A 25,585-nucleotide genomic window follows, 5' to 3' on the forward strand; every position below is an offset into this window, starting at 1 on the left:
AGTGACGGTGTTGGGCGGGGGGACCTCTGGGTTTTTTTCCTCAAGCTTTTCCTTGAACGATGTTTTTTGAGGGGCGCTTTATTTTTAAAGTATTTAAAGACCATGGGTTATGAGCAGTTTGCAGCAACTTGGGAAGGGCCATGGGCGCCTGAACTGGAGGGCGGGCACGCAGCGCAGGTACATGGGCGCGTGCCGCTTCTCGTGACAGAAGCGGGGAGTCAGCGGGCGACGGCCACGCAGCGCAGGCACATGGGCGCGTGCCGCTTCTCGTGACAGAAGCAGGGAGTCAGCGGGCGACGGCCACGCAGCGCAGGCACATGGGCGCGTGCCGCTTCTCGTGACAGAAGCAGGGAGTCAGCGGGCAACGGCAAGTGACCTTCCCCACTCTCGGTGTCACGATCACCGACTTCCTCTGAAAAACGCTACAGATTAGCTCTGATGCTCCACAACATTTAAAAGGAGGATGTGCGTCTCCCACTTCTGGCTGACGAAACACAGTGGCCTGCCTGCTTGGTCACTGTCGCCTCATGAGACCTGGACTGGGAGCAAGTCGGTCACTGACCTTCCGTTGGCCATTGGCTGGACACCTGTTCAGGGCAAGAGCTGACCACAGCGGGTGGGCCTGGGGGGCCTCAGGACAACCCCCATCCACTGAGGGATGGTCCCGGTGGGGAAGACGTGGGACGGACCGAACCCGAGTGGGAGAGGGAATAAAAGCTACGGACAAAAGCAGAAAGTGCAAGGTATTTATTAACACATCTCTCGAATTACAATACAGTTCAAAACACATTTCTTGGCATGGAATCACATAGATGACACACACAGAATACATTTTCTCCAACTATGTCACAACGGTTCTTCACACATATTCCTGATAAAGCTGTCACAGTGATTAGCGCAAAGTGGAAAACGGGGTAAAACAAGGCACCATCCCCGCCCGCAAACGTGAGAGTGGTGCGCTGGGTGGAGACACGGAGCAGATCACCCAGAAGAAAGCAACTCGCTTAGCTCTTGATTCCTCAATCCCAGTGTGCGCCCCACAAACACAGCTGCAGACGCCGTGCCGAGCCGGCCCAGGCCAGCTCGCAGCACTTAGCAATACGCTTAGGAAGGGTCACAGCCAGCCAGAGCGCGACAGAGCCCGACGGGCCGTCGCCTCCCAGCGGAAGAAGAGCGCGCTACCACTAACACTGACCCACGCAAGAGAGGTCCTGCAAAAGGAGAGGGAGGAACAGAGGGCTGGTGAGTGCCCGGGCGCGGGCCGGCCTCCGTGCAGCGCCTGCAAACAACAGAACCCAGAGGTTACTCTGCCAGCCGGAGACCTGCGGGAACAAATGGGGAGTCAGACCTGTCAAAGCAAAGGGTGAGACGACGCAGCACAGGGGACTCGCGACAGCTGAGTGGAATTCTCAACGCCAACACGGGACACAGCGGCCAGGACAGAGTCACCGGAGGCGGCAGCAGGAGGAGAGAACGGTCAGCCGGCAACGCAAGTGAGAGAAGGGCATGCTTGTGGGGACAGTGGGGGTGGGCTTAGCAGGGAACCCCGAGGGGAGGAAGGGGTGTGCAGGAGGCCTGGATGATGGGGCCCAGACTCTCAGCAGCAGGAGTGAGACCAGACAGGAAGCCCAGCAAAGAGAACCAGCTCAGAAATGAAAAGGAAAAAAAACAAATAAGATTTCAGGCTGTGTTGCTGGTGAACCTGAAAATTAAACAGCAGAATTAAAGCCTTAGAGTTAAAATCCTCACAGAGGAAAAAACAATTCTGGATCCCACGCCTGTGAAAAGCAAAGCTGAGTTATCAAAACAAGTGGTTATTTGCTCTTCCGTCAATAGCTATAAATGTGTGTCATATAAATGTTGCTTTAAAAACATAAATTATATATCCTGAGACAATACTGCAGAGAGCACAGAACTTAAACAGTCCTTTAAAAATCAGGTTCCATTACGTGCCCTTAAAATGAAAAACAGTTTAAAAGAAAATCATGCTAGAAGAATGTCAAGAGGTCTACTTTCTAGAGTATATTAAATTACTAAATACAGAATATATTAAAACAGTACATCTGTTTGTCCATTCTGTGGAAAGTATTAAAATTCAAAGACTACAATCATGTTTCTTTTTAAAGGCCTGTATTCTTCTACATACCTTTCAAAATCAGTAAACTAAAGCGCCGACATGAAGGCCTTTTTACATTTTAGTTGGTGAGAAGTGAGAGCAAGAAGCAAGTTCTCACTAGAAACGCCTGTACTGCCTCCTCATCTTAATGAAAGACTTCCTACCAAAATACAGCACAGAAAAGAGACGTAAGATTTTTTGCACATTTTCTAAAAAGAGCAGGTTTTTCACACGTGTAAAACCAAAGACCCTTCCCCACCAAACGCTACCAGCAGGTATACCCGGGATCCAATATGAATCAGAGGGTTGCTTGGTTCCAGGACACAGAACCATGGGCCCTTTAAATGAGGAAAATTAAACAGGTTGCAAAAAAACCTTACACAAAATCCTTAGGATTTAATAGTAAGTCAAGGCTCACTGCCTTTGCAGAGTTCATATTTACTGATGTCCAAAACAACACATCATTCACATGATTTAAAAAGAGGTGAAAAGGCTAATTTAAATGCTCATTAAGTACAGGAGAACATCTACATTCTCCCTGTAACGGATGTAATTCCTATGGCTTCCTCCAAGAGGACAGGGGTGTCTCCTGGTCCCATTTTGTATCATCCACCCCTTCAGTTAGTTAATCCCCTTTCAGAACACCGTCACTTAGAAAAACCTGTAAAAAAGTCAACCATGCCTTTCAAGCACCCACCCACTCAGAGACAAAGGAGCTGGGCTGCGGTGGGGGGCTGGGATGGGGTCCAGGCTGGGGCATGGTCTGCAGAAGGCGGCGGTGTGGTCTGCAGAAGCAGGGCTCCCGGTGGGGTGCAGCCGGGGGGCACGCTGCCACTCCAGGGACTGGGGGCCAGAAGCTAGGGGGCTCGGGGGCTCCACACCCCACGCGTGGCTCTAGGCGCTCTGCACACAGACCTCAACCAAAACCTGACTGTCCTCATCAGGGTCCCTGGCAGTCAATGGTCCATAAGCACACTGAGCTTACCTTCAATTAAACAACAGAGAAATTAAAAAATAAAAAGCAGAAAACAAACAACAAAAACTACAAAAGATTCAAAAAAAAAAAAAAAAAAGGAAAGAAGTGACAGGTTCTCAGAACAACCTGGCCCTAAGTCTCGTCTACCATCCAGATCAGCCAGCCGGGCCTCCTCTCGTCCACCAGCTCGGCGGTCCACTGCACGCAAAGCGCGCGGCCCTGGCATGGCCGTCGCTGTGACCACTACCCGCCCGCCCACCCCAGCTGCCTCCTCCTCAGCGCCGGGCGTCAGGACCAGGCTCCTGGCCAACCCTGCATGCTCTACCTCCCTGCACTCCGTCCTGTCCTTCTTCACCCTGGTCACCTCTCCCAGCCTCCCTCCAGCAACAAAGTCTGCTTGCATCATTTAGCAAAACGCCCTTAAAAAAAAAAAAAGATCCCCGAGTGCAGGATCTAAAGCTCTGTCACAATTCAGAAACTCTACAGAACTAAGCACAAACAATTGTTCATCTAGGACCTTTTACAAATCATGAGAAGACCCCAGTCAGAAATAGTTACGATGAAGTCCCCCCGCCCCCCTCCCCGCCCCACCCCCCACCCCCGGTGCAGAGAGGGCACAGGCCCTGCTGAGGGTGCTGCCCGGCCAGAAAGGGCGGAACCCTCAACATTGCTTTCGGAAAAAAGAGCTGGTATTTCTCCCTTAGAAGGATATCACGTAAGACTTAACAGATATGGACAGACCAACGGAAATGCAAGGTTAGCTCAGTAAGTAGCTAAGTGAACTTATATTACAGCATTAAAATCAAAACAAGATAATACGAAAAGAAAGGGTACCTGAGCTCCACATAATCGCTAAAGTCTTTACCTTATGAGATATAATGATATTTACTGGCTTCTTGAATTTGTGAACAAATAATACACAGATCAGGATAAATGTATTGACTTACTACCATCTTTATAAAAATCGAATATACACACAAACACATCAACATTATGGAACTGTATCCATTAAACTTTGATAAGACAACACAAAAGAACTAACAAATAGCTACGATGTTGCTGAACTGAAAGCATTTCCCATAACGATTTAATTTTAAAAGGTCCATATTTACATAGTGTGTTAACTGCTTCTGCATCTCACTTTAAATGCATGATAAATAAAGAACAAAGATAATGGTTGCAACAGATCTTCCCAGGGGGTTCATCGTGCGGTGGTCTGGTTGCACTGCACTGCGCGAGGCGGGAGTAGTGCTCCTTTCTAATTCTGCTCCCTTCCTTTCCCAGTTTCCTCAAGGAAACCGAGGCTGCGTCCCCAGGCCTGGCCGGCACTGATAGCCCGTGCCCACGGGCCCAGCGTGTCAGGAGGCGACCACGGGGAGCCTCTCTAACCAGGCCTTGACGGAAGGCCTGGCCGACTTGGCCGATGGCCGTTCAAGAATGTTCTATCCAGAGAAAGCATGTTCCGGGTGTGTGCAGACAGTTACAGACGCACACGTGTCCCGGGGCACCATATCGGGCTCAGACAACACAAAAGCAGCCCTTAGGGTAGCCGTGAACAAGGTGCCCAAATAGGATTCGTTTATTATCACTAACTAGAAAAAAGGGTGCCTAGCTACGTTATGGAGACAACGGGCAGATTTTTAGCTTCAAAGTCATAGCACACTTAGACTATTTCAAAAAGCGGTAAAATCGGCAGGCTCATTTCACTGCGTCATCAAGCCCTGAACAAGTCCCTTAACTGTGAGCCTCCTGCCGCCTGAGGGGGAGGTGGCCTGGACCCCGCTGCATGGCGCCTGCAGTACCCCACTTGCCGCTTCAACCCAGCTCGCTGTGGTTGAGCCACACGAGCCATGCTCGTGTGAACACACCTGCATCTACTCGTGAAGACGGGCGGGGAGGGGGGGTGGGGGCACGCGCCAGGCGCCCCCAGCGACAGGTGATCGAGGGTGTTCTACCAGTGCCTACCGCTTCCTGGAACTGCAGCCTCTGAGCAGCGGCCATGAGCACCCACCTTCACGTTGCAGGCTCCCTCCTAGCACGTGGCGCACTGTGGAGTCAGCGCTACAGAGGCTCGCAGGTCTCAACACTCCCCTGCAGTTCTGGTGACTTAATTTGAAAAAGATAAAATTTCAACTGTGAAAACAAGAAGATACAAGATCACATGACCTGTGTCTCAGCTCCCCACGAGAAAGCTGAGAAAGGGGTGCCCTGCTGAGGGTCCTCGCTGCGCTAACCAGCACAGGCGTCTGTTTCCCTTAATTCTACTAATAAACGTGACAGGAAATCTTACGTATAAAATTCAGCTAAAAAGTCTGAGTACGCCCCAGTTATCACCTGCCCCAGTAGTTCAGGCCCATGTTAGAAAAACCCAACAGTGAGACTCCTTCACGAGCACAAATACAGTAAGGACTTCTGCCATCGTCTGCCCACAACGGATTTCACTGAAGATGACTTTACGGGGTGCAAGCGTCTCACCTGCATGAAGCTACCCCAAGTTCTGCAGCCGCCCGCCCACACGCCCGTGCAAGCAGCCCCCTGCTCCGGGCTCCGCTCAAGGACAGTGCAGCCCCTGCTCAAAGGCCCCTGCTCAAAGGGCCTTCAGAAAAGAAAACGCTCGTCACAGCAGTGATAACCAGGCTTCCCAACAGTCACATACGTATCACAGAGCTGGTGGCATGACTATGCCTCTTGGGGCTGTGTCTAAAAAGAGGAAAAAACCAAACAGGTCCTTTCAAGCTTCCAGCTGGCCTACCCTCACCTAGCAGGGCCCCAAAACCTGCGCTTAGTCCGGGGGCTCACGCCAGTGCCCACCAGCTTCTCCATGGTGTTTGGGCAGAGTGTAGAAAGGGGCATTCCCTCTGGAACTGGGCTGGCGCTCTGGGAATATTTACAAGAAGCAGAATCTGCTGCACAATTGGCACCACTCCCAGCCACCCGCACACCCTGCTTCCCAGGATATCGCCACCCGAATTTGCCTCTACGTTTTCACAAATGCCCTGGAGGGCCTTCTGAGAAAGGAACGCGAGTGAAGCTGGGTGAGAAACACACTCGTCTAGCCTGCACTGAAGATAAGTGCAACCATTATCAAATATTCTTTGCTGTGAAAAATACTGAGCATCTGTGACGGTGATGGTCTCTCCTGACTAAGTCACTGGGATCGGTCATACAGTGAGATCACAAACAACAACGTCTACATGCATTGTAAGCACTTGGAAAACGAAAGAAAACGGAACTGCAGTTCTCTGTGGTGGCAACAGAGCGTGAGCGCTCTAACGGCGACGCGAGTCTGCCACGTCCCTCAAGTCCAGCTCTTCTGGAATCGACCCCGGGCCGTCGGGCGTCTCGGACAACGGCCTGGCAGGGCTGTGGATGGAGAGACTCGGCTCGTGGGGCCTCTGCGCGCAGCTCCGGAGGAGTTCCACAGTGTGTGTGCGGCGTCCCGGTCAGCCCGTCCGCGGAGGTCACTCGACAATCAGGGCCACGTTGATGTGGGACAGGTCTATCATGTGCCTGCGGGAGGGCACACGGCACACACGTGAAGCCCCCTGCCCCGTGGGACCGCCCACGGCACGCTCCGCACCGCGTCCTGCAGCCGGCCCACCCTCGTCTGGCCCCAGGGACTCCACGCTACCTGTGGAACTTCTGCTGGAACGCCAACGCATGGGCTGGCTCCTTGAACTTGGCTATGGCTTTCCGCTGCTGGGGGAGCATCTGCAAGCTCTGCAGGAAGAGGACAGAAGCGTGTCAGAGCGGGGCTGTGCATCACGCGACACCGCGGCATAGGGTGTAACGCACACGCTGGTCCATCGGGGTTAGCACGAGGTTCCAGTCCAGGCGGACCGCAGGTCCCTGACACAAACTAGTACTTCAAGCTCCCCGTCGAAACAGCCCCGCGCCCCGGCCCTAAGCAGCACTCAGCACCCTCCAGGCCCGGTGTAAAGACCCTCCTTCATTTGCTCGCCAGCTGCCCCCCTTCCCTCCACTTGCTCACGCAGGCCTAAGGCAGGCGCCCACCCTCGGAGACTTCCTTCCCCTTAGGCGACGTTCCCCGGGCCCCACTCACACAGGAGGGACGAGGTGGGCCAGGGGCTCAGGGCGGAGGGGCGGCGCTCCCCCGAGGACCGCTGGGGCAGACCCAGGTCCTCACGCAGAGCGGGGCTGCCAGGGGGCGCGGCTGGGACCGGGGCAGCCCTCAGCTCTGTCTGCTCACACTCTGCACTTTAAAATGTCGGGGAGCATGAAGCGGCACCTTAAATTAAATCCTAGGATGTGAAACACCATTTCCGAGGCTACTCTCCCAAGTGAAGACCAGAGGCGTGCGTGGAGTGGACAGATCTGTCTAGCGAGGAGACCAGTGCCAGGACCGTGAACGGACAGATGGTCCTCACACCTGCCCCAAGGATGAGAGGAGCTCTGTGCTCCAACAGAGCACTCTAGGATTTGGGAGGGACACGCCGAAGGAGGACTCGGATTTCTCAGCCAGCCCACTCTCCAGAGTCTGACCCTTCTCAAGCATTTTCGTGACTGGCCACATGTCTCTGGGGCAGTGAGCAAAGTGCCCAGTGGGGTGGGGGGTGGCAGAGACCTTGCTCCCTGGAGGACCCGACCCGAGGAAGCAGCAAGGACTCAGCAACTGAGAGCCATCTGCTGTGTCTGGGCTTCTGCCCAGTGAAGTGCAGCAGCCAGAAACATAACCAGCAGCAAGACACCACCCTTGACAAGAGTTTACACATGTGGCGGTTTCGTTTTAGAGCACTTGTTCAAAGACCTCCAACAGAAGTACCTAGCCAAAACATCAATTCTCTGAAACACGTTGAGAAAGCCACGTTGTGTAACAGAACAGGCGCCCCCCACTCTCATAAACACAGCACCCCACGAGTAAGCACGGTGAGCAGAGTACTAAGGAAACGCTTTCCCAAAAGCTGCTCTCCGGCACTTACACAGAAACAGTCTCCAGTGCCCAGCTGGCGTGGCGCTGAGCTTCATACCGGCCGCGCGGAGGGCAGTCAGGTCGCCCGGCACGCCGCCAGGCAACCCTGACCGGCAGCAGGCCCAGGACGCCAGGTGCAGGGCAGCCACCGGCAGGCCCTCTTGACGCCAGCTCAGCAAACAGCAGATTCACCTCTTCTGTCAGATACAAAACCCAGAAGCACAAGAATTTTCTTGATAATTTCACTGATCACTAAGTTCACTGGACAAAGTGAAGTCACTCAGTCGTGTCCGACTCTTTGCGACCCCATGGACTGTAGCCCGCCAGGCTCCTTTGTCCATGGGATTCTCCAGACAAGAGTACTGGAGCGGGTTGCCATTTCCTTCTCCAAGTAAAGCTGGACAAGAAAAGCTCAATATTAGTTTCTCTGGGACACACGGGCAGCACACAGCTTTCCTGGCCTCTGAAATCCCACTTGCATTACTCGACAGACACCTGCCGGCCCCAGCTTTCAGCACACACCCGCTCTCTGTCTTTTCCTCCAACCATCTCCAACTGTTGACACTCTAGAGCTGCCCCCGAAGGGAAGAGGCAAGAGGAAACGCCGGGCTGTCCCGTGACCCGCGGAGCCCTGAGGGGAGCATGGTAGGAGCTATCCTCCGGTCATGAGAACAGCCCCGCATTGCAGCAGACACCCTGCCAGGCCCGCCTCCTGACCCAGGTCCCCACTCCCGCCATGCGGCTGCAGCACTCAAGGATGCCGAGCACAGCTTCGTGCCAACTGCTGCCAACACCACGGCAGTTCTCAACACAAGAACCACAGCTTACTAGACTTATTCTGTCGAAAGCTACAAAAATCACTCAACTAGGAACAGACAAGGAAGACTAATTTGTTACGATGGCACAGATAATTATCCGCACTCTACGACTCACAGATGGAATCTAGATTTTGAAAACACCATGCTCTTCTTCTGAGAAAAAGAATGTTGAGGCTGTATTTCCTCTGGGTGACTTCACAATGTGGAGTGAAACATGACGCTTCCTGTTTACCACTTATCATATAAAATGGCATCTGAGGTAAGATTTGTTTATCTGTATCTACCTGGTTTAAAGCTCAATTTAATTGAAAAAGTATCAATCAAAAGAGTGTAAACTTTCAGTGAAATTCTTAAATCACCTGCGTGAGCTACTTCTCAACAGTCAACATAAGCAGTAAGAACACCGTCTTAAAATCTGTTTTTCCTCCCCTTATTGACATTTCTGCACCTTTTCTTTTTTTTTTCAAAATACAGAGGCTATTTTCAGATAAAACATTAATACACTGCCAAAACTGAATATTTAACCATTTCTGACCTACCAAAGTGACAAATACTAGCGATCCCTCTACTGGGAAGATACAAGAAGATCCCGTGGACTATAAACTAAAGGGCATGCATTATAATCACCAGCTTCCACTCTGAAAATACATCCTGCGAATCAGCAGCCCATTTCCAAATAAGTAAGCACTTTAGTTTACCCAGAACAAACTGAGAGGTAAACTCTGTCTCCACTCTACACTCTCTGACTGGCCCATGGGGACAGGCTCACTTGCCCACCTCACCCAGATATACTTGTCATTTCTCAGAGACAAGACACCTGCAGACGATTCCCGAGAACACCTGCGCTACTGTGAACAGCAGAACACAAGCCACGACGCCCTCCCGGGGTGGCTTCCTGCACGTGGGCTCAGTGGCCCCACTCAGGCCCCTGGACGAGCTGCCACAAGCACCGCAGGGGCAGCGGGCAGTTAAAGTCCAGAAAACTGTCCTCACCGTTCTGGGTCTCTTTTCCCTGTTCAGGGAAAGCTCCCCCTCTTTCCAGGAAGAGCCTGCGTTGGTGTCTGTGTGCTTGAATAAACGACCACGCTGGGGGGACTCTGCAGTGAACCCGCAGTCCTGAAAATCACCTACACTACTCTCCCTACTCTGGCCAACGGTTCCCAGTGCCTTCGGGAACCGACTGAAGCCAAAACTGACGCTGATATTCGGTGTTTTAGACACACACAAAAATGCTCAAACAGAGCCCCAGGTATAAGCCATCAGATTTATAGTGACAGCGGCCCCTGGGCAGCCAGGCCCCAGGGGCACCTGGGGAACCCCCTTCTCACACGGCAGCCCTGGGGCGTGCCAGGCGGCGGGCCTGCCCCGACTCCAGCTCTCTTCCCCAGGGCCCGCGGCTGGGCTGGAGTGCAGGGGCACCGCCCTCTTCATTCTGGACGCAGGTCACCCGACCCTCTTGCTGGTGATGGGGTGTTTGGAACAGCGACTCTGGCGTCTCAGACCACTCCATCACACGCTGCTTCCTCTTCACGTTTACACGAGATGTGGTCTTTTTTGACGCCGAGTCTGTGTCTTTTCCTCAATTCCAATGTCTGGGCTTCCTCTCACCCACAGCATAAGTGCTGTCCCTTCTGCTCTCACACAGTTAAGAGACACTCTGAGGCTCCCCTTCCACTCTCATCTTGTACAAACTTACCCTACAGATCACAGCCCTTGGGTTACCATGCACTCTGCCTGGAATCCTCTTTTTCGGGAAAATTATTTACAACAGTGTTTTCAGAACTGTGCGTGTCAGCCTCCGGTTAACAATCTTCAGATCATGTGGCCACGCCTGTTTTCTTTAAAGCTCAAAACATCAGTTTTGGGAATATCTACATTTCTCTTAAATAGTCACTGGAAGGACTGATGCTGAGGCTGAAGTGCCAATACTCTGGCCACCTGATGTGAAGAACTGACTCACTAGAAAAGACCCTGATGCTGAGAAAGATTGAAGGCAGGAGGAGAAGGGGACGACAGAGGATGAGATGTTTGGATGGCATCACTGACTCAATGGACATGAGTCTGAGCAAGCTCCGGGAGTCGGTGAGGGACAGGGAGGCCTGGCGTGCTGCAGTCCATGTGTCACAAAGAGTCGGACACGACTGGGCGACTGAACAGCAACATTTAACTACACCTAGTCTTTTCTTCCCCAAACGTCCTCAACTCCAAAATAACTGAACTGCTTCCACTGAGATCCCGACTTCCTCCAGGTCACCCCAGACGCTCCTGATCCGTCAAAACCAGACAAGGCAGGCAGGAGGGCTCCTCACAGGAGGTGAGATGCTTCAGCACAATCCCACCTCACACGATGGCTCTAAGGGGCTCCTCCTCACCAGGTAACCCAAGATACCCCAAGAACAAGGGCTTCCCCTGTGCCTGTGCCCCGTAACAGCCGCACTGGCGGCCTGAAGTGACCCCAGAGACCTCACGCAGGGAAGACAGGCCTCCTTCTGAGGGCACACGCTTTCCCTCTGCAGCGCCTGGGGACCCGCGTCTCTTTCACCCCACCTCCGCGGTAACTCCAGAGCGGAGGCAGAGGCAGAGACGAAATGTGCACTACTGTGCGGTGCCTGGGGTAAGTCCTCGGCTGGGAAGCTGCACTCCAGGAAATAGCAAACTCGGGACCGAGACGGAAGCCTTCTCGACGCCCGACGCCCGCGGCCCCACCACATCCTAGAAGGCCCGGCAGCTGACGAGGCTCACCTGTCCACGGAGCCCCCAACCACGACCCCCAACGTTAAGCCAGCCACCGCAGTCTCACTCCACCCCAGACTGCCTGTCCCTTCCCTACGAGCAGGACCCCTGGCGTGGTGGACAGGCAGACAGGCCCTTCTTTCCGGTTCCTCCCACAGCCCTGCTGGTGGGCACCGGGCAGGGCCTTCTGGGTGCAGACACCGCCTGCTCTCAGGGCACGCGGGCGCCAGGTGGCGCCACAGCCCAGCCCACCAGAGGCCTCACGTCTGCCTCTCTCGCAGCCAGGAGGCCTGGACCTCCTTACCACCCGCCTTGAACGGTATTTACAGTTAAACCACATGCAAGTCTTGTTATAAGCATCTTCTCACAATTTAAACTTACCAACATTGGTCTTCAGCTATCTAATACTGGCAACCTTTGTTACGTCAGCACTGTGTGATCTCAGTGCTTACAGACCTGTGGACGCCCCTCAACACCATCCCTCGGGACTAAGACTGGCAAGGACAGGGGTGCTGGCTCCTTGGGACCCTTGGGATGGCCCACAGGCCCTCCTGGGCAGCTGCTGAATTCCTCACCCTTGGGGACTCCTTCCAGCAGCATTCTAAGGGCACCTGATGTAACCACTCTTATCTTCCCATCTTCTTCTCTAATAAAAAGAAGCCTTTAAATACCCAGTATTAGTTTTGCTCTGCTTTAACAAAGTGCCCTCCATTAAACTTTAACACAATGATCTCTAATCCTTCTTTCCAGAACAGGAGAAAGAAAAAAAGGCAAATGGAAAAATGGCCCCCAGAACGCAGCACTCAAACTCCGACTTCTGCAGGTTAGCCGCACAGCGCTGAGCAGCAACGGCTCTGCCATCACGTGCTGACCCTGAGCGCAGGCTCACTCTCAAGGACGCACAGGAGAATCATCGGGACCGCGGGGCAGGAGCACAGCCCAGACCGACCGGGGTCACACGTGGAGAGCAAGAGCACCACCACCTCCCGCCCCGACCCGGGCTGGGAGCCAGCCAGGAGCAGGGCCCAGGGCAAGCCTGGACTCGCCACCCACCCCACTCCACCCCAGCCCAGCCTGGGGTCCCAGGCTCACTCCTCAACTGTGATCTGATCCCAGGTTTTCAACTACCATAGGTTGGAGAATCTCCACTCAGGAAACCTGTATTTTTAAAAGCATCGTAAGCTCTCTGACGCCAGCTGTGTTCCTGCAGGTTAACCCGTTCTATGACAGGCTGTCCAAGAAGAGCTCTCTGTGGATACAAGCTTAACGTGTCTGATAACAGACAAGCCACTCCTCAAGAATTCAAGGATAATTTCAGGATTTCAAAGGATAATTTGTTCAGCTGGAATAAACAGTTCATGAAGTTTCTGAGCACCTGAAAAACTCCAAACACTCTAACCCTCAGGCAAAAAGTTCTGGTACCAAGCGTGCACAATGGTAAAACATTCAGCTTTCTTCTCAGGGGCTTTAAAGAACTGAGTCTTGGGAGGGCAAGACGGAGGGCACAGACCGAAGGCACAGGGTGGCCCACCTGGATGGGCCCCACCGACGTCAGCAGGCTCTTCAGCTGGGCGTCGGTGGTGGATGAGGAGAGCCCCTCCACAGACACAACGCAGGGCTGAGGCTTGCACTCCACCACCCGCAGGTTCTGCTTGTTGGGCATCAGGCGGCCCCGGCCCATGGCTCCCGCCAGGCCCCGGCCTCTCCCATGCACGAGCACCTGGTAACGAGAGAAGAACCATTCAGGGTCAGGCTGCATGTCTGACATAGCGTGAGCGCGTCCGCCAGAGTCCACCAAAATACACCACGGGCTGCAGGGTCCTCTGCAGCTGCTCCCCACTGTCAGAAAGGGCCAGCACACTCGCATGAGGAGGAGAGGAAGCGGTGCAGTCTCGGTCAGCCTGGGCAGCATGCACGGTGCCAGGGGGCACTGTGTGCCACAGTCGACCTGCTCACACGGTCGTCCTGTGCATGCAGCAGCAGGACCACAGGCTCCAGAAAGGCGCTCGGCGGACACCAAGACACGGGTCCTCACGGGCCCCAGAGCCCGAAGTTCCCCACTGTGGCTCAGGCCCGCGCAGGGGGTGGGAGGCAGTGCCAGCGAAGGTGCGCGGCACTGCCCCCAGCCACTCCCCATCACTGCGGGCCACGGCAGTATCCGTCCTGAAAGGCAGATTCTGCAGCAGGGGTCCCCCACCCCCACCACACAACACTCCTTGGCACCCCAACTGCAGTGACTAGAGAGCCCTGAGGGCAGCATCTGTGCTCACAGCTATGGGGGGGCCCTTGCCTGAGGGCAGTATCTGTGCTCACAGCTATGGGGGGGCCCTTCCTAAGGCCTTCTCATCACACATCCAGGGACAACACCCGACTCAAGGGAACTCAGACTGGAACATTCTTTAAAGCTCTGACCCGAAGGCACGATGAATGTGACTGTGGGGGTGCCTCTCGCAGCACAAACGGACAGTCTGTTTGCTCCTGCGTCAGAAGGTATTTATGAGATAACACACACGAAGTGATTTAAACATTTCAAAGACCTAGGTTGGTCTTCACACTAACACTACTCCTCAGTATCAGCAGCAAGACCAGCAGAGGAGGGACTGGCAGGGTCCAAGCGCTTCCAGGAGAACTCAGAGCAGGCGTCTGCCATCCTCCTCACACGTGTGCGGCTGTCGGGCAGAGAGCAGGGGCCTTGGGAGGGCCATGAAGACGCCCCTCACTAGAAGCTGTGGGGAGGGGTGCCCCCCCGGGACATGATGGGACATGGCGCACACTCCTCTCCTGGAAAGGTGGCCACGGCTCTCATCTCACACACGGAGCTCAGACAAGGCATCCCTCGGTGCAGAAAGAACCAGGGCCAGAAGCACTTCCTCGGGCAGGGGACTTCACCCCAAATGCTTCCCATCTGTGAACGAGGCGCTGAGGAGGAAACTTCAGAGGAGCCTCTGGAGCAGCAGCTGGGAGGGCAGGGGGCCACGCAGAGCCGCGCCCATAGCGCACTCTGAGCTGCAGGAGACAACCGCTCCCTGGGCCCCGGTGAGCTTCCAGAGTCACACCGCGAAGCCGAGGGAGGGAAGCACGCCTGTGAGCACATCAGCTTTCAACCCAGGGGCGGAGGTGCTCTAGCTCCTTTCCCAGCACTCCCGAGGACGGGGCTGGGCCGCACCTTCTTGGCTGGGTGGATCCCCTGGATGCTCTTGATGCCTGGCGGGCCGGCTGCGTGCATGTGGGCCCCCAATGCAGGGTGCTGGGGCTGCTGGAGGGCCCCCTTGGTCAGTGTCACCTTGCGGGCGGGCTGCTGCCTCACCTCTGGGGGCTGAGGGATCCGCTGAGGCTGGCCCTCTGGGTGAAAAAAGCCGTCGCTCTCTCCTCCCTGCTGAAACAGACAAGGCAGCGCGCTGGTCAGTGTCTGCACAAGCAAGCCTCCCTCCCCAGCACCGGGGTCCACCTCGATCACTGCTCAACCAAGGGCGGGCCCACCCACCGGCCATCTCATGAGGGCCACTACGGAAAGGACACGCTCACCTGACAGGCGTTAAGGTTAAAGAGCCTTTATCAAATTTAAATCTAAGACCTTTAATTACTGGATCCACTCAAGAGATCTGTAATTATTAAAGTAGGTCCTCTTTAGTTCAATGAAATACTGCTTAACTTTAAAAATAGTTCACGCTTGACATGCCTTTTCCATTGTTAGGAGCATCCTTTTGAAAATCTGATAGTATGCATCAGCAGTTGCTTTGAACTTTTAACTCCCTTTCAAACCTCATGAAAGTGGGTCATCTTCCCGACAGCCCCTGGGCACATCCTAGCACGTCCTCCCTACAGATACAACCCTCAACAGTGGGGCTCCCCGCAGCACCCACAGGCTGACAGCACCCAGTCACCCCTCCCCTCTTGAGTCACAAGTCCCCACATGCACGCTGGCCTCCGGCCTCAGTGCTGTTTGGGACAAAAACAGACGAGCTGGGAATCCACAAAATGGTGTGAAGAAACTCTAGAAATCAGTTACTGGAGGCCTAGACAAGCCCCCCAGGGCAGACAGGGAACCGCGGGGGACAGCAGGGAGAAGAGCTGAGTGGAGCGGGGACCGCAGGGCCGAGGCCAGGCACTGGGCGGCGCTGCCTCCTGAGCACCGGCCGGCCCCTGAGCGCGGGGGCACCACGGCCGCCAGCCAGGAGACCGGGCTCGGAGGTGGAAAGAGGACAGACACCGAGCAGAAGGCATTCTGAATGAAAATAAAAATACAACACATTAGAATCGAGGGGCTGCAACTAAAGCAGTGACATCAGGAAAGAAAACAGATCTAAAATCAAGAACCTGACCTGTTATCACAAGTAACTAGGAAACAAATAGGAAACCAAATCCAAAACTGAAGAGAAGGAAATAAGATCACAGAGAAAAGCAAGGGCATGGTAAACAGAGAAACAACAGGGAAAAGTCAATCACTGACTTTCCTGAGACCAGTAAAGCTTCACTAAACTAAGGAAAAGAGAAGAAGGACACAAATTACCGAAATCAGAAATAAAAGTGGCACTGCTGAGTCGCTTCAGTCGTGTCCGACTCTGTGCGACCCCACAGACGGCAGCCCACCAGGCTTCCCGTCCCTGGCATTCTCCAGGCAAGAGCACTGGAGTGGGTTGCCATTGCCTTCTCCAATGCATGAAAAGTGGCATTACCGAAATGTAAAAGAATATTTTGAACAACTTTATACCAACAGAATCAGGGAACTTAGACGAAATGGACAAATTCCATAAAAGATGTGCTGTGTGCTCCGTCACTCAGTCGCGTCCAACTCTTTGAGACCCCATGAACTGCAGTCCGCCAGGCTCCTCTGTCCATGGGATTTTCCAGGCAAGATGCAAGATACCAAAACTGATTCAAGAAGAAAGAGAAAATCTGGAAATCTAAGAAGACACCGAATCGATCATTAAAAATCTTCCACAAAGAAAAACCCGGGCCCAAATGGATTCTCTGGTGAATTCTATCAAATATTTAAGACAGAGAGACTACCAGTTCTACAGAGTCTTGTTCAGAAGGCAGAAGGGGAGGAACAACTTTCCAACTCATATTTGAAGCCTGTTTTTCTGGGATACAAAAATCAAAGACAAAAAAGAAACAAAAGCCACAGAAGACTATCCCTCATAAATAAATAAATATGTGTATATATATATATATATATGAAAAAAATTCTCATTAAAATGTCAGCAAGCTAAATTCAGAGGATCATACACCATACCCATGTAAGATTTATCCCAGGAATGCAAGGTTGGTTTAACATTCAAAAATCAATTTACAGACCACATTAGTGGAGGAAAAGACCACATGACCATCTGCACTGATACAAGAAAGGCATTCATAATGAAAATTCTTGATGAACTAGGAACAGAAGGGTCTTTTGTCAACCTGATAAAGGACATCTGCCAAAGCCGAGAGCTCACGTCACACTTGGCCTAAGACAAGCCAAGAGTCTCAACCTACACGTCGGTCACCTGGGCAGCTTTCAGATATTACTGTTCCTGGGCTTTAGTCGAGAGCCACTCAGTCACACTGTCCTGAGTGGGAGCCCAGACGCGAGCGTATCTTAAGGCTCTTCCAGTGACGTCCAGCCAGGGCTGAGGACAGCTGAAGCGGAGGGTACCCCTACATTCTGTCATCAGGAACTGCCTAAAATGTGATCCTGCGGCGAGTTACTCCAGCCTGATGGAGAAGCACCCCCAAAGGAAAATGGAAGCCCTACGGAAAGGCAGGCCAGGCCGTTCTGTGGGACCACAATTCACATAAAGTTAATGAGAAGTCTGGAAAAGCTATGTGAACTCTCTCCAGTTCTGTATATGCTTGAAATTTTTCTATAGTAAAAAGCTGAACATTTTTAGGATATACACACATATTCCTAATTGTTAAGAGCCAGTAATCTATTATTTATTAATCTACCTAAAATCACATTGAAATTATGTTAGTATATGGTTCATAAATTCACTCTGCAAGGGTTAAGTTTTGCTGTTCTTTAAAACATCTTTTTTTTTTTTTTCTACAGGGGCAGACACATCACACTAGACCCCAGGTCCCACCAGAGGCTGTGTCTTACACGCAGGAAGCACTGGGTCACTAAATTCTCCACACAGCTCAGCTCCCGAACAGTCTATTGACTGATTCTCCTCCAACGTCTGCCTTTCTCACGAATGTGGATAAATGAACCAGCTGTGTATGGTTACCTCTATGGGAAAGTCCTCCACTTATGGACTCACTGGAAGCTCCCGAGAGGAGGGTAAAGTCTGAGGACAACTAAAGCATATGCCATTTTTAAGTGTCTAGAGAAACCAGTGATTTGCACTTTGGTGAATCTGTTTTTATTCACCAAGCCAAAATTTCTGGTGCATGCAGATGGCACTGAGATATTTACTGAATAAAACAATAAACAGTAGACCAGGCATCTAAAAACTAAGTCGTCTAAAAGTGCTATGAAGAAAGCCTGTGCTATCAGGATCCTGGGGCAGTGCCCCTGTCAGTACGATGATGCGGGCCTCAGCAAACATTCCACCACGCTGCCAGAATCAGCAGTTAGCTACTACAAGTGCCCTAAAAGGAATGATGTCTATATATACGACGGACAATGAGCAGTACTGTCATAAAATTTTTCTTTAGCAACCCAAAACTAAAAACGTAGACAATCCAGACAGTCACTTTTATTTAAAACGAAGAGCTTGTACCAAAAGTAAGGTGTGCCTGTTTTAAGGTATACACTATATGTATTTGGATGATACATATACTATACTGTGGTGATCTGATGATTTTTAAACTAGGAATTGAGAACATAAACATTTAGTCAATAAACACTGGCAAGTAATACAAATTCTCTTTACTGCCATTTTGAGTAAGAGACTGATAATTCACACCTGACAATGTTAGGTCACGTAAAAACCCTGAAAACCCAAGTTCTAAACTTTTATTGTCCTTTCAAGAAAGAGTTTAAAGTAGGCTTGTTTTCCATCTACAGCTCAGAAACACAGGTAACAAGTGTCACAAGCGCCTCTCTGTCTAGGACTCTCTGAGACCACCTGAGATGACACAGGAGCCGTGTCTGGGCCGCACCATGCTCCTTCCTCCACACGGGCCTCCTCGCCCGGCCTGCATCTCCCCAGCACAGTGAGCACCCCGACTCCGCCCTCGTGGGGAGCCACAGCAGCGCCTCCAGTCCTCGGGCTGCCCAGGCCATGGAGCTGCACTCTTTTTCTTCAACGCTCACGAGAAGGGGAGCCCACAGGGACACCGGTCACCACGCAGCCTCAGGACCGAAGAGGAACGGAAGACGATCGGCACAGAGCAGGCAGACGACGAGCACTTAACGAGTCAGCGAGGAGCAAGATACAGTGATGTTTCAGGCAGGGGTTATGACAAAAGCCCAACTTTTAGGAAAAACAGCTATCATCTGCTCACACGAGTGGGGGGAGGCCTGAGCAAGCTCTAGAGTTACTCACATTCACAACAGGACAGTGCTTTACACCCCCTGTAGCTACAGATGACGGAAGAAACTTCAAAACAGCAATGCCCACGGCCCCCTAGGCTCTTAGTCACCAGAGTCTTGGTATCATTCCCCATGCTCTGCCCAGGGAGGATGCACAGAGCTGCTTTCTGAATGTCTCCCAGTTGACAAGAAGTACACTTGGGTCTGTTTCCCTCGATCTCCTTCAAAGTAAACACTATTGTTCTCACTGGTCACACACTGAGTGCTACCGGGACTTCCTGTCCTGGTGGGTCCAAAGCATGGACTTCAGACGACCTCGTAGGCAGGAGCTTATTCTTAACATCCAACATAACGATTTTTAGCAGGGCTGGAAACAAAGGGACTGACCATCACTCAGTCACATCATTTTAAGGAAATGAAGGCTTACTGTAATACGCTGCTTTGACTTTTTTCTGAAAATCATGCTGAGGACTCAAGCCTTAAATATAAGTAACAAGTTTTTTTATTTTGTAAGAAAGACAGTGCTGCTTTTCTTCCAATTGAGAGAACAATTATTTTCTTTCAAAACAGCACTACGAAAAGCTAGTTCTCAGGGGAATTTCTAAATCCCAGAGTCACTCCCGTTAACACTAGCAAACAGTCAACCTGCAAATTTCTAGGCTGCGGCCAGAAACATGTTTTCACACCTATTCTCACACAGAGACACAGAAGAAAAACGGTGACTGTTTAGAACCAACCCAAACGGAACCTACCCATTGACTTACAAGTCTTCTACAACTCACACATAATAGTTAACAGCACTGAAAAGACATCCCAAAATTGTTAGTGTTCAGTTATGTAAATTTAAAGATACTGTCAATTCAAACGAGGACTTTTAGAAACATACTGTCTTAATGTAAGGAAATTACTAGTCGTCTGTGCATGGCAGATTCTAGCCACTCAAAGAAAGGAAATTCACCTTGCAAGTGAATTTCTCTAGGGCAGCACGGTACCGCTTTAAATTCCTTACACACTAGTGTGTTTAGACATGACCTTAAACTTCTTTTACTTCCTCCAGAACAGATGAAGAGAAAAGAAGTGGCCCGTCTTAGACCAAACTGGAAATATTTTGCTCGCTTTTTTCCACAAATGATTTATCTTTTAATGAATACTGTAAAAAGTGCCTTTTGAGAGTAGTTTTTCTTAAATATAAGAGGCACTTCCTGAATTAAGTAAGCTTAAGGAATACTTTTTATCAGCTTCATCGTTACCCAAAAATGAGGTTTGCAGCCACCAACATTAGCAGGACAAATTTACTTATAACAAATGGCTTAAATGTATAGATAAAAATGCCGACTGATACTGTCAGGGCGTCCTGCAGTTTGACAGATCAAATCTTATTTTCATTCTTAAATCCCATGAAGAAGTGATATCACTGACTTGCATTCACTGGTGAGCAAATTGATTAATCCCTCTCTATAGAAATCTCAACTCTTGATTACACCTATCAGACGTTAAGCAGCATTATTCGAGAGTGACAACACTTGACAAATTCCCCAACCATTTTTCTCAGCTTTTGTGGCCCTGCTAGCTTGTATTAACCCTGATGAAAAATTAATTTTCCTTATCTTCTTCTAAACCCTAAAATCCAAATCCGCCAAACTGGCAACTCTTTCTGTAAAGGTATTATGAAAACCTCTAAAAGATTAATTGCATGTCTTCAGGTGACATTAAATTAATTTCTGTACTCATGACAGACACGTGATACTCTGCGCTGAGAGGACAGATAACATTGTCGGGACACACGGCAGGACAGTGGCTGGGGTCCCAGGGCAGCCTCTTATGAATTCTCCTGCCGATAAGGCCTGCTTCACTGTCAGCGCAGCGCTGCTCATCTGCAGCCCACAGACCTCACGAGCAGCTCCTATTAGCTGCAACAATACTGGGTCTAGCCTGTGCTCTTTAGAGAGCTCACTCGGAATCTGGACAATAAATGATCTGCATGCTACGCAAAGTTTCTCAACACCAATGCATTTAAGGCTCTATTTTGTCTTTGAGACTGCTGTTTAAAGGAGAAGTGAATAGAAATAACGTTGTTCTCCAGGCTCCTGGGTCAATCCCCTACTTAAACTGCTACAGTATGATTCAAGGTGAGAACAATTCGAACGTGCAGTGTTCACCTAGTCTCTACAATAAATTATCCTTATATATGGCAAGCATGCAAAACGTGTAACCAGCAACTTAAACCTAAAACGCTTCCTAATCAGTAATAGGTATACATCGGCTGAACTGAAACAAAATCCGCTGAGACTAAAGGCACAGCCCCAGGGCTTGGCTTCCTGGAGAAAGGAAAAGGACCCACCGGCAGGCACACTGACCTCTCTGCAGGGCTCTACCACTGCACAGTGACGCAAGTGCTCTCACTCTCAACATTCTACTTTCTGAGACTAGGCAGGTTTGGGGAAATCGTTTAAAAGCAAAATTGACTGGCCTTTGGAGAAACAAAGCAAGGTGCCGGGCCGACGAGGCGTCTCCAGTTTCCCAGGACGGGCAGTGGAGAAGGACCTCCTTCAGAGCACGAGGCGACATCCCTGTGCAGAAGACCCGTCTCCCGCTCTTGCCAGCTGCTAGGTGTGAGGACAGGGGAGGCACCCAGGTCACTGGAGGAAGCAGATTTCTTTCTGCTGAAGAAGGTGGGTGAGCAAATCCTGATTTCTAATTACAGATGAACTCTTTCTGATTTAACCACTCATCTCACTCGGAAACAGCATATGCATAAAAACACCCATAAATGAACGTGCAGACATTCTGATTCATTAAGACTGACTTCTGTCCTCCAATGAACTACAGTCCACTTTGCCCAAATGAAGAGGTCACGTGTTTAAGAATGATTAAAAGGTCATGTCTCTAGAAGTTATCAGTTCTTCCCACTAAAGTATTTTAAAGTTCTTAAAAATAAGTATTACCATACAGCGGCTTCTCCTCCAAGAAAAGTCTAGAATACACATCTTACCGAACAAGTGACTGTTCAAGACACATGACCCATTCTTCCTCGGGCCTGTGTTTCTGCTTTCCCACCATCTGAACTCACCAGCACCTCTAACAGGGAAATGATCAGGAGACAGAAGAGACCACTCTGCCTACCGGAGAGGGATGGACAGCAGGGAAAGGGGAACTGCAGTCAGCAAGCCGGGAGTCGGGCCGTTCCCCCGGCCCCGTCTGCCCAGGCAGGGCATCTCCTGGCTCTCTTCCCTGTGTCAGCACAGTTTCCCCAACTCGGCCTCCCAGAAGGGCTTCCTCCCAGAAGGGCTTCCCTGTCACAGGCCTGCTGCAGGCCTGTCCTTGACTGCCTTGTTTCTGACTCACTTCCACCAGACCTGCTTTACCCTGGTCCTCTAGAATGTTCTCGGCTCCCAGGTGCTGTGCAAAACCATGGCATCAAGTAGGCTTCTGCCAGAAACCAGTGAGGTGGTCAGCTGAGCCCTCCTCCTGGTCGGGCAGCTGGCTGCGTGATGCAGTGATACCCGTAAGCTCAGCCTTGCCCTGCCTTGGCCTGGGGCTCCCTGAGAACGTGTCAGCACCGCCAACTCACCAAACAGATGCGTGACACGATCCCATCTTGTAAATGGAGTAGAGGAATGTGGGAGCAGACTGTAAATTTCAGCATGAAAAGGCAGCCAGAAGAACTAACAGGGATTCATGGTACTTCTGGCGTTACTTTTGCTTACTAGAGAGGGCTTCCTTGGTGGCTCCACCTGTCAAGCAGACTGCATTTGATCCCTGGGTGGGAAGATCCCCTGGAGGAGGAAATGGCAAGCTACTCTGGCATTCTTGCCTGAGAATCCCAGGGACAGAGGAAGGAGCCTGCTACAGTCCATGGGTCACAGAGAGCCGGGACTCCACTGAGCGCGCCCACACGCTCGCACACACACACACACGCGCACACACACACACACACACACACACACACACAGAGCAACCTTACTTACTAGTGTCATCAACAGCTGCTTCTTAAATGAACCAAGGAGGAAACCCAGCCTCAGTTAGGAGCACTGACTGGGACACAGCTCTGAGAGAGGGCAGAGGCTGCACCGGGAGCCCAGGCATGTGCATGTGGGTGGGGCCGAGAGAGAGACAGCACTTCGGGAGCAGCGGCTGGACCGCGGGACCACAGGGACGACGGGGCAGCGAGCGGGGCCGCTTCCACCTCTGCCGGTGACTCCTCCTCAGACCAGAGTCCCCAAGCGTGGACCAATGCTGCTCTCTCTAGTAAATCCAGCAGATGTTTTACTAATCTTGCAACGCCTCTTAAATTGAGATTGTATTTTATCAAAAAATGCCTCTACTCCACAAAAGAGGACCAGGATTGTACACATTTTACCTCCTCTACCACCTCTAAAGAAAACCTGACAATAACTTTCGAGGAAGAAGAAATCTACAAATGCAGGGCAACCCCCTGAAGCAAGCGCCCCACACAAGCTGGGACCGTAGGCATGGAGCTCTGAGTCTCCCGCCCGGACGGCGGGCTCCCCTGCTCAGGCGCTCGGTGCCCCTCTCCTCCTGAGTGGTCGGCACAACTAAGGGCTCCTCCCTTAATCTGCTGGCAAATTCTTAACATTTCATTACCTCAATCAGAATAAAGCAGCTGAATTCCACTTTCACTTTCTTAAAGAACAGCCACGTCTTGATTCTTTGCGACCCCATGGACTGTAGCCCAGAGGCTCCTCTGTCCGTGGGATTTTCCAGGCAAGAAGATGCAGCGGGCCGCCATTTCTTCCTCCAGTACAGCGCAGTGGGAGAACGCATCCGTCCTGCCCTTAACCAAAGGAACGGTAGTGAGACTGAGCACCCCTGAGGAACACAGGCAAGTAGCTCAGCGCCGGTGCCACCGAGACCCCGGGTCACAGAAGGAACGCAGGCACTGACCAGCACCCTGGGCTGGGCACGGGCACTCGCCTCCCGGTGCCACCGAGACCCCGGGTCACAGAAGGAACGCAGGCACTGACCAGCACCCTGGGCTGGGCACGGGCACTCGCCTCCCCATGACACTGAGACCCCGGGTCACACTGGTGCTCACGCAGGCCAGGTGGCCCGATACACACACCTCACAGGTTCCCTGTTTCCCCTAAACTGAAAGACAGAGCTGCAGGCCCAATTAAACTCCTGAATTTCTCCTGGCACATGCTCTTCTTTCTTTTTTCTGGTGTTTAATCACAAATCATGGCCGGGGAAGACTACAGTAAGTTACACTGATCAGTTTGTATTTTTACGTATGCTCAGTTAGAACCTGAGGAGCTTTTCTGGACTATGCGCTGGTCATGAACAGTTGTGACGCTCGGAGGAGGGGCATGCCACGGGGCTTACAGGATCAGCTCCCCGCCCAGGGACTGAAGCCAGTCCCTGGGCAGCAAGGGTGCAGTCCTCGCCACTGGTCCACCAGGGGACGTCAGCAGCTATGATTTAACAAGATTGCTCTCTTTTGCTTTCTGAGAATTAAATACTTAAAAGTAGCTTTCTGAGAAGTGAGCAAATGGAGAATATTCCTATGTTTTAAGTAATAAAAATAGAACCATTCCATCAAATGAAATTCTTTAAGGTGATTACAATATTCGGGGAGGCACACTAAATTTTACAAGCAATAGTTGATGATATGTAATACTCTTTAAAGGCAGTGTTAATGTGTTCCTTTTTAAGTCTCACCTAATAAATCCAGACAATAAAATATAAGTGGGGGAAAACGAAAATTCACAGAGAGATTTCGTGTGCCTCATAACAAAAGGTCTCTCTAAATTTCAAGTTCCCGTCATGATTTCAACCCAAAGTTTTAAATAAAAATCTGACCCACTCTGATTTATACAGAAACGTTCTAAGACACATTTATAGCACAGAGCACGTCCCAGCGCCCTCCACCGGGCACCGTCACCCACTTCAATTCACCGTACCAGGCTAGTGGCCAGGTGATCACCCAAACGCACCAGGCCACTCCACACTCACCACTCAGGGCACTCTGCTGTACCTCCAAACACTTCCCAAAATTCTCAGGGCTGGTCGCCACCAACCAGGGTTGGCAAGCGACATGAAACATGATCCCTCCCTTACTCTAGAAAGCCCCCTGAAGATGTTCTGAATCAACCCTGATTACCATATACTCACTGGAAACAGTAGACTATTCTCCCTAACTTAGAACTAAGGAACACATGGGGAAGAGGAGCAGCAAAACAACTATTATAAATAACAGTAGAAAGCACAAGACTCAGAGGCCTCACTCTACCAGTTAGTGGCTGAGTGGCCCTGGGCAACTAATACAACCTCTCCGACACGCAATTTACTTAACTGTAAAAGGGAAATAATAGAGCTAACCTGTAAGGCTGCTGTGAATACATGCTAAGCAGCGACTGTACTTGGTAAGCAGTATGCTTGATAATACTTGATAAGCAGTAGCCACCACTTTTTATACGGCATAAAATCATGAAATGTGTTTCTAGACAGGGCCTTAGGAGCATTCTGAAAAGAAAATGGACATTTATAAAGTACCTTCTCTGTGTTGGAAAGGTCCCAAAGAAATACATAA

General features: G+C 51.2%; 1 protein-coding gene across 14 annotated transcripts in view; it reads right to left on the minus strand.

Annotated features, from left to right (window-relative positions):
- Window positions 1-732: 732 nt before the first annotated feature.
- RBM33 (RNA binding motif protein 33) overlaps window positions 733-25,585 on the minus strand; it is a 111,249-nt gene continuing 86,396 nt past the window's right edge. For 5 of the 14 annotated variants that reach the window (XM_086398122.1, XM_086398120.1, XM_086398124.1 and 2 more), the window contains 4 exons: window positions 14,740-14,949; window positions 13,105-13,293; window positions 6,724-6,812; window positions 733-6,602 (listed from right to left, as the gene is read on the minus strand). In XM_086398122.1, the coding sequence (XP_086254248.1) occupies window positions 6,554-6,602; window positions 6,724-6,812; window positions 13,105-13,293; window positions 14,740-14,949 (537 nt within the window). In that variant the 3' untranslated portion in view covers window positions 733-6,553. Of the gene's footprint in view, window positions 6,603-6,723; window positions 6,813-13,104; window positions 13,294-14,739; window positions 14,950-23,640; window positions 23,831-25,585 lie in introns of all 14 variants that reach the window. The other 9 variants (XM_086398123.1, XM_086398121.1, XM_086398126.1 and 6 more) reach the window with 4 other exon arrangements.

The sequence above is a fragment of the Bos grunniens genome, chromosome 4 (assembly GCF_055505025.1).
Source record: "Bos grunniens cultivar Pamir isolate PY7600 chromosome 4, Bosgru_T2T1.0, whole genome shotgun sequence".
Lineage (NCBI taxonomy): Eukaryota > Metazoa > Chordata > Mammalia > Artiodactyla > Bovidae > Bos > Bos grunniens.